Genomic DNA, 9,657 nt, shown 5'->3' on the forward strand with positions numbered 1-9,657 from the left:
TCTGGGGTTTGCTGCAAAACGCTATGCTTCTGCTTGGTCTTGCCATCGTCAGGCTGCTGCCAATGCAAAACGCTAGGCTGATTTGCAAAGCTGAAAACGCTCTTTCTTCTTGTGGCTGAAAACGCTATGTCTCCTGCCGAGGGGGTCTTGGTGAGAAGGTGCACTGTTGGATGTCAGGTCCCTGCTGCCTCTTCTGCCAGAAAGTGCTAGCGCTAGGGTTTCATATATACTCACTTGCAAAGTTTGCCCTACCTAGTTGCCAACAAAAGTCACTTAAAAATAAGAAGTGAAAACTGGCTAAAATAGGGAAAATAGGTCTATGCACTCTTAAAATGCTCCTGATGGGTTTTGATGGTAAACCGATGATCATGTTGTGTGCAACCAGAGGATATGCATCTACTCTAAGTGTCTGGATATGCACGGTCTGCGAACACTCACAAAAGTGCTAGAACACTTCCTATTCTAGGCTAATTGAACTGAATGGAACCCATGTCATGAAGTAGCTTGTCCACGTATACATAGGGTTAGATGTACACATGACAGTTGAGTACATTCGCAGTACTATGGAGACCTTGTCTAAGGAGTTTGAGATGACAGATCTCGGCTTGCTTCAGTACTTTCTTGGATTGGAGATAACTCGGGTAGAGGGGGATCTTTTTCTTTTAGTAGCACTATGCCCAAGAGTTGTTGGAAGCATTTGGTATGTCCGAGTTTAAACCTGTCTCATCTCCCATACAATATAAAGCTGGTCGGTTCTCTTATTTGGGTACTCAATGCCCGGTATGATTCAATTTCTTGGTGGGATTTTTCAGTTCATATATGCCACCAAGTCACATATGGAGCAGACTCTTGGGACTTTGCAGTATTTAAAGCTGTGAAAGTCGTTTGGCATTTTTCTATGTGGTTGGAGGTACAAACCCCAAGATCATTCTTCGAGGATGGAGTGATTTAAATTGTGATGGATGATGGTCGACTATAGATTATACCTTTTCGTTTAGCTCAGGATATAAGAAATAGCTCAGTAGGTAAGAAACAACCTACAATTGTCTTATAATCCACAGAGGCGGAGTATAGGGCTGTTTGCAGTGCTATATGTAAGCTATTGCCATTGCTTTCACAATAGATCGACCACGATCTATTGTGACAACCATGGTTGTTTATCCATGGCAAGAAATTCATGCCTGGACCAATCATACAGAGATACAATACCGTTATGTATGTGAAAAGACCAAGGATGGCTCTATTCGATAGAGTATGTTCCTACGTTCGACAACCCTGATGATATCTTCACCAAACCTCTACCACAAACCACATTATCCTCTCATGCTAGCTCCTTTGAATTGGTTCCTTGTCGAGGAGGTGAGAGGGGGTCTTTAGAGTTTTGGGTTCTTGTTTGGCTCCAGTATCTCCGAGGAGCAAATTAGGGAGTGAGGGTGGAATTGGAGCTGATCTCTTGAGACAGCTAATTCCAGTGTTGAAGGATTTCAGTTACTTAGAGTAGGAAGAGTTCAGACAGCAGACTAGACAGAAATCAGTGATTAGACTGAAATGTGAATATCGAAATGAGAATCAGACTTAAAGACTGGAATAAGGTTCAGATTCAGATTCAGAAGACTGTCGAGAAGTAAGTATCACTGGAATATATATACCATGATTGAGATTACAGCGAATATGATTACAGAGAGAGAAAGTGTAGCCGATAATACTGCCACTGATGCTCAAGTGTAATTATAGCTCAAAGCGCTAATACAAGTGATAACAATTGCCATCCCGATAACAATGTAATGGGTCCTATTTATACACTTCGGGTTTACTGTCGTAATTACTCTAGTAATTACTAAGTAATTCGCTGCCTATCTTTTAAGAACACGTTCCCACATGGTGATTATCCAGCCGTCTACATCCTTCCCTTCTTTCTTGAATTTTGGTGAGATTCCAAAATTTCTGAAAAATTCCTGTCTGATGCCGATGTGAGACTGAAAAATCCATCGTCTGGTTCTGGTGTTGGGATGCAGGAGTTCAAGAAGGACCACAAATTGCGAGAGGCAGCTGAAAAGGCCAAGGTGGAGCTGTCATCAACCAAGGTGGAGCTGTCATCTCTCCCTGCTTGCTGAGAAGAAAAGTCGCCACTGAATTCTGAGATAGAACTACCAAGTATCCTTCCATTGGACCGTCTTCCTTTTGCCTTTGTTCTTCGACCGGGTTGGTACTTGAGAAGTCCGAGCACCAGCATTCTCCTTCTGAATCAGTCGGTAAATGGCCTCCTGCTCAAGCTGATCCCGCCGGTCGATGGTCATCTCTACCTCATAAGGTGTGAGAGAATGATATTTTCGTATCAGGATCATAGAGTGTACGCCTGCCCTTGCTCAGTCTGGTTCTGGCCAGCTTATGACAATGCGAAGCAGTATGGATCCATCCTTGTGGAAGAGGCTGATTTGTTTTGACGCGAGCTTCGAAAAGAATCTCAGCCATCACCCTGTACTGCGGTGCCAGACCTGGCTTTGCTGCAATATCTTTCTCAGGCAGTTTGGAAGATTCGACCGTAAGCTGTAGTAACTGATTAATAATCCTAGTCAATCCTCTGACCTGAATCTTCCACTGGCCCAGACACAGCTGAATCCTATGTAGCTCTTCTTTCATTGCTTGAATGTCATTGATTTGAAGAGCATCATTGAACAATGTCTGCCAAGTCTTCCATTCCACAGTTGATCGCTTATACCAATCTTGAAGCTCATCAGTTATTTTGAAATATGTGAGTCGATCAACTGGTTCCTGATATTGAGGATACATCGTTGGAAAGAATCTTGGCAGCTTAGTTTCTCTTGCCGGAATAGCATACAAGAGAACTGGAGAATCAGACACAAATTCCAGGAAATTGAGAACAGCCTGGTTCTCCTCTTGCATCATCTTTCTAGTGATTCTCACTAGCTGGAATAGGGTTCGGAGAGCAGTTGCCTGTGCTCCTACTGACATTCGCGTTTGGGGTCCTCTGCTAGTGGCTGTCTGGTCCTCAAGAATGGCTTTCACTCTCTGATCCAAAACACCTATGGCAGCTTGCAGTTGTACCGGAACTTCCTTGAGTTGGACCCTAACATCCTTCATGCAGCGGTAAGTTGGTTTGTTACCGAGTAGAAGTTCCAGTTCTAGGGCTAAAGATCGACAATCTGCAGTAGACTGTCTTTGCCAGTGCGGGTTTACCACTCTCTCATCAGCATTAAGCATCCATTCCGGAACTCGTTCCAACAGCTGAACTGTACTGGGATGTGCAGGTAGTCTACAAGCTTCTTGATCATGGAAAGCAGCGGATTTCCAATGTGCTACCATTTCCCTGGCTCCCACATATAGTCTTTGAAATCTTTCTAAATCAGTCCAGAGAGCATCATCCTCTAGATACTGTCTGGTGATGGAGGCCCGTTGATGTCTCAGCTGCTTATTCAAAGTAATGAGCTGCAGTGAATGCTGATGATCAATCACTGGTCCCTCATCCTGAACCTTCATTTTCCCTTTAGCTTCTCTGCTGTGATGGGACTGATCAGTTGGCTGATCTCCAGTGTTTCTGGGCTGCTGCTCTTCAGTCTGTTGATAACCCGACTGGTGCTCTTTATCCTGTCCTTCCTGCTGACCCTCATTCCCTTCTGGCTGGTCTGGCTGTGTGGCTGGCCTCCTTCATCGGGTCCTGTCTCACCAGTACCAGGTCCTGGAGGTGGAGATGGTGGTGGGGCATCATCATCATCCTTTGTATGCCCGGTTTCTTGATCATCCTCCTCCTGATCAGCTTCATCTTCTTCGTCTTCTTCATCCTCCTCCGGGGAAGTCTGCTGCTCAATATAATCCATTATTGCTTGGTTCATCAGAGCATTGTTGAACTCACTCACCTTGTCCTGCAAATCACTCTGCAGACTTTCCATCAAGGACTTTAAATTTTCTAAATCAAAAACAACATTGCCTGCGGGGTTTAAAATTTCAGACAAGCTATTGTAGATGTATCTGTCAGTCAGGGAACGCTTCAGAGCTGTATGGTGTAATAGCAGTTTTCTGTATTCTACCCGCTTCATTCTGAGCACCGTTTCAGCTCGCTCGGCAGCTCTCAATGCTTCATTCCTTTGACTCTTTATGATCATAATTTCAGACTCAGCTTTAGCTAACTTTTTGTTCAGCAACTCCTGAGCCCTTTCTGATTGAGCTTCCAATACTCTGTGTTGTATGTTCTGCACTTCCTGGACTTTCTGGAGTGTTTCAATCTGATGCTGTGCTTCTGCCAAGTCAGTTTTAAGCTTGTTGACTTCATCTTCTGATCCAACAGCCTCCACCAATTGTTCCATACAGCTGACAATGGTATTCCAAGAAGACTGTATCAGTACTGAACATCTGTCTTTGACCGTGGTTGGATCAAAATCAACAGGTTCATATATTGCCACAGGAGCAATATAGGGTAAAGTTGCATAATCACTTTTGCTGAGCGAAAGATGCTCTCTCAATTTCTGAGTTTGCATTTGCTGCAACTTATCCTTTTTAACCAGTTGCAGATGGTTTCCAAAAATGGCAGGAATTGCTCCAGACAAGGTCGAGGACGCTGGACCTTTCCCTTTATCCAGTTGACTCTTGCCTTTATCTCTTGACTGGTCTGATACCTTCTCTTGTGATTGGCTTCACATGATCTTTCCCAGAGCTAGTAGCAAGAACTGACTGATCAGGCACAGTTTGCTGAGCAAATTGCTGCTCAGTTTTACTTTTCTCAGCTTTCTCAGTGCTCACTGCCTTAACCTGGCTTTCTATTTGCTTCAAGAACTCACTGCTTTTTGTCAGTGTAATTCTTGGCTTCTTTGAACTGCCAGCTTCCTCTGCAGTGGCTTTCCTTTTCAGGTCATTGGAAATCGTTTGACTGTCCGTTTCCTCGTCGTCTGAGGACAGTTCAATCTTCTTTGGTTTAGAAATAGGTTGCTCACTCCAAGCCTGCTTTACCTGCTCATTAACATCTGCAGCAGTAGCCCAATACAGAAATTGCCAGACATACCATGCCTTTAAAACAGTTTGAGATTTCAGCTTGGAGTCTGTTGGAGTACATTATGCGAAAGTATTTGACACAGGTTGATATGGACTTGTGGATCCAGTATCTTGGCCAACAGCATAGCAAATAATTTTTCTGACATATAAGTTGGGTTATTCTTAAGATTGATGGCTTCAACTACAAACCTGTAAGCAGCGGAGGCTTCCGGTCATGCTACTGGAACTCCTTGAGCACTTGCCTTGCGCTTCTTTCTAGCTGTTTCATCCTCCTTTAGAGCAATACTTATTTGCTGCGTAGTCGCCACCGATGGTTTGGGCTCATTAGGCATCCAAAATGCAAATGCAATGGCTTCTGGTGTCACTGACACCTTCCTATTATTTATTATAGCACTGTTGTTTTCAGCATCAAAGGAATCAAGAACTTGCTTGATGATTTCTACATCAAAAGCAATCCTTGTCGCTTGCAACACCACTCGCAGATCCCGGAGTTGTAGCAGAGTCATTGCGTGATCAGTAAAGACATATCGTTGGATTTTACTGTATGGAAGAACAGGAAGGCTTGCCTTTGCCTCAACAATTATAGCCTGGGTTTCTTCAAGAGTTTCCTGCATCTTTTCTGAGCGTTTCCTTCTACCCATACACTGTGAGGATGACGACGATGAAACAGGCGAAGACGAAGAGGACTTACTTGTGTCAAAGCCGTTTCCTGGTGTTGCTTGTAAGGCTGTCTGACAGTCAACTGTTTCGTTAGAGGTTGAAGTTTGCGGCTGTAGTGAAGGAACCTCGGAGCTTGGCGATGGCGAATGGTTGACAGGAGGAAAGCGTCGCGTAGGAGATTTATGAGGAAAAATGCTAACTCTCCTGACTGTTATACGTGTTCGCGCCATAAAAGCTCCACCACTCGCTGCTCCTAGGCTTGTGTGCGCCGTTGCTGTCGTGGCAAACATGCATTGGACAAGACTGCAACCCATCCTTGTAATAATTACCACTGGCATACCACTTGACCGTTGCCCACTTAAAATTAGGAAAGTCTGTCCATACTGGTTTTGGACCGATTCCCACTCTGGCTGGACCATACTGGTACTGGTTCTCAGGTCAACCTGATCTGGTTCTTCTGGTACTGGTTCTGAAGCTGGAACTGGTTGCACATGAAAAAGACCAAAAATGTATGATTCTGGTATCTCTTGATCAACATCCGCCAGTTCCTTAGTACCTTGTTCCAACCCAGTTTCTCTAGTCTCTGAATAATAAAGTTTGATCTTTGCGCCATTATATACTCCTGGCAACATCAGTCCAGATAAATCTTTCAATCTGACTGTGCCATTGGAGAAGACCCAATTGACCTCAAAAGGTCCCGCCCAGGCAATCTTCAAATTCGGCTTCTTTGGACCCAATTTAGACTGATATAGAAGCACTAAGTCTCCTTTCTGGAATTCTCGGATTTTAATTCGGCGATCATGCCAGTGCTTCCTTCTTTGTTGAACAATCTCCTGTTCCAATATAGCTCTTTGCCTGAGTTCATCTAGCTGCATCAGTTCATCCAATCTTTTCTTAAGATTATGGTTGAAATCTAATCCATACTTCATAGCCATTCTCCAGACTGGGGATTACAAACTCCATAGGAACCACAGTTTCTATACCATACACCATTCTGAATGGTGTCATTCCAGTAGTTAACTTATAAGCTGTCCTATAAGCCCATAGAGCAGTTTGAAGCTTCAAATCCCACTGGTCTGGTTTCTTTTGCACCACCTTAGTGAGAATAGTCTTGATTGTCTTATTACTACTTTCAGCCTGTCCATTGCATCTGGGATAGTAAGGGGTAGATTTCCGATGCTTGACTGAAAGCATATCCAATAGGATTTCCATAGTATCATTGATAAAGTGTGTCCCTTGATCGGTCACAATTTCCACTGGACATCCATATCGGCAGACAATATTCTCAAACAGAAACCTTGCAGTTGACTTGGCTGTGTTGTTAGGAAGAGCTTTAGCTTCAACCCACTTGGTAACATAACAAGTAGCCATCACGATGTACTTGTTCTTCCTGGGAGTCACCTTCTTAAAAGGTCCCATAAAATCTAGTCCCCATTTCATGAATACTCCCAATGGTTGTATCGGCATTAAGGGAGTCATGTCTGCAGCTGTTGGTCGGCCCATTCTTTGGCATATGTCACAAGTTTTACAAAAGCTTCTGACATCAGCAATCATTGTTTGCCATCACAGACCTGCTTGCAGAATCTTCTTGTAGGTTACTTCGTTGGAAAAATGTCCACTAGACTCGCCATTATGCGCTTCTCAGATAACTTGCATTCTTCCTTCCATAGGGACACATCTTCGAAGTATACCATCCACACCTAATCGACAAAGTACTCCCCCAATGACTGTAAATTTCAGACTTTTTATGATCATAGCTTTCTTTGGATTCTGTTTCCAATCCTCTGGAAAAGCATCTTTGGAAAGGAATTGATAAATATCATACCATTCAGGATCCACTGATTCTTCTGCTTCTAACTGAAATAAATCAGCATCCATTGGCTCATCTCTCAGAGGTGATTCTGAATATCCTTCTGTACTTCTGGAAAGAAAGTCAGCTCCACAGTGATTTCGGCCAGGCTTATGGAAAATTCTGAATTCAAATTCCATAAGGAACATCATCCATCTTATCAGCCTGCCTTGAATAATAACTTTGTTGATCAGAAATAGAAGAGCTTGATAATCCACATAAAAATGGAATAACTTCCCCAATAAGTAATGCCTGAACTTCGTGGCGCTAAAAACCATTCCGAGGGCTTCTCTTTTAGTAGTCGTATAGCCTTGTTCAGCCTGACTGAATCTCCGACGGATAGTCTGTTCTGCCATCTGGCTGAGCTAATATTGCTCCCATTGCCAATCCTGAAGCATCTACATGTACATGAAAAATAATATCCCAATTCGGCTGCCTGAGGACTGGTTTACTGGTAATGGCTTTTTTCAAATTCTGGAAACTCTCCTCACACTCAACAGTCCAATGGAACTTATTGGTCTTCTTTGTAAGCTCATATAGTGGTACTGCTTGAGAAGCTAACTTGTGTACAAATCTTCTATAGAAATTCACATACCCCAAGAAAGAACTCAACCTCCCCTATGTGTAGGTTGCATAGCAGATCGCTATCCGTGCTCGTTCAGTAGGCAATGTGCGATAGAAGGGAATTTCCATGGAGATCTATGGCGATAAATCAAAGATCCATTGGCTGCCTGGTCCCGAGAGGAGATTTGCTAGCGGTTGCAGACGAGATCATCACTTGATTCACCCTTTTCTGCTGCACCTTTGACAATAGCTTGTTATCCACATGGAGAGCCCTCCAAATACTGTCATCCATTAGTTGCTCATGGGTGATTCAGTCTTGTTATCAGCTTGTTATCTCTCCCTTTCTCCCCAGATCTCTCCTTGCCGCCCCCCTCGTATTTTTCACTCCCAATTTCATCCCAGATCCTTGTTTGCCATTACCAGTTCCCCCTTCCATGTGACTATGATTCTCTCTTCTCTCAACCTAGCTGTTTGAATTGTTTTCCCTGGTTTCCTTGTTATAGATAGAATTCAAAGGTAATCCACAGTGTCTCAAATAAAGTGGTTGTCCGTCCATTAGTTGCTTGTGGGTTAATTCGAGCTCATTACCCTCGGCGATATTGTTCATGTTATATTAACAATACAGGGAATTAATATCAACGTATGAACTGCTGGATTTCCATGTATGATAGCTGTTTTGTGATTGATTGTAACAGGAGGGGAATTGGAAGAGAGCTTTTGAAAGCAGCAGAAGAGCTAGCACTTGAGATGGGAGGCACTGAGATGTATCTACATTGTAGAATGGTTGATGAGGCACCTTTGAACATGTACAAGAGCTCTGGGTATTCGGTGGTAGAGACAGACAGTATACTATCCCTTCTTCTCTTCCAACGCCGCAGGCACCTTATGTACAAGAGGCTTGTGGAACCTGTGTAACTGAAGGATAGCTTGTAAGTGTTATCACAGGGTAAATCATCTCTCTTTGACTGAAAAACATAACCAGCTTTATGTAATATTGAATCTTGATCATGTGACGATATCCTTACAAAGGGAATACGGTGTACAAACACCCATATTGTACGAATACGGCGTACTTTACGACCGTACCGTATGACAGAATGATACAACAGACCGTACATTATTAGATGATTATTAACCTACGATGACACATTGTATTTTCCCGTATGGAAGTACCGTTTGACAGGTACGATGATAACCCTACCCTGTTTCTGTAGTTGAGCTTACCTTTGCTCCTCTATTCACCATGTAATTTTGAGGCTCTAAAATGGCACACCTTCCTTTACTCGTCGAATCACCCTGTAAGGTCGAAGCGCAAAAGCTCACATACCCACCTTGTAAAACACTTGGGAGTCCCAAGTGTTGGGAAAAGGTGTGCCTCAACTCAGCCTTGAGCCAGCTGGTTGCAAACGATGGTAAAGGAAGAAAAACCCGGAAAAATATACTAGAAAATAGTTAAAAAATTTAGAAATTTCTACTAGTATTTCCGGTTTGCATATGTACAAGGAGGAATCTTGACAATTTCTTGACCGGTTAGGAAAAAAGAGAACACTGCTTGGGACTCCTTTCCAATGACTTCAAAA

The 9,657-nt window shown here is 43.3% G+C and overlaps 1 protein-coding gene across 1 annotated transcript in view; it reads left to right on the plus strand.

Moving 5' to 3' along the window:
* Positions 1-9,359, plus strand: part of LOC147456454 (Acyl-CoA N-acyltransferases (NAT) superfamily protein) — a 34,911-nt gene extending 25,552 nt beyond the window's left edge. Inside the window, exon 2 of the mRNA XM_086514910.1 lies at positions 8,773-9,359. Coding sequence (XP_086371036.1) covers positions 8,773-8,992 — 220 coding nt within the window. The 3' untranslated portion in view covers positions 8,993-9,359. The remainder of the gene's footprint in view (positions 1-8,772) is intronic.
* Positions 9,360-9,657: the final 298 nt, after the last annotated feature.

Source organism: Adiantum capillus-veneris, chromosome 6, assembly GCF_014529385.1.
Source record: "Adiantum capillus-veneris isolate H3 chromosome 6, ASM1452938v2, whole genome shotgun sequence".
In the NCBI taxonomy this organism is placed as follows: Eukaryota; Viridiplantae; Streptophyta; class Polypodiopsida; order Polypodiales; family Pteridaceae; genus Adiantum; species Adiantum capillus-veneris.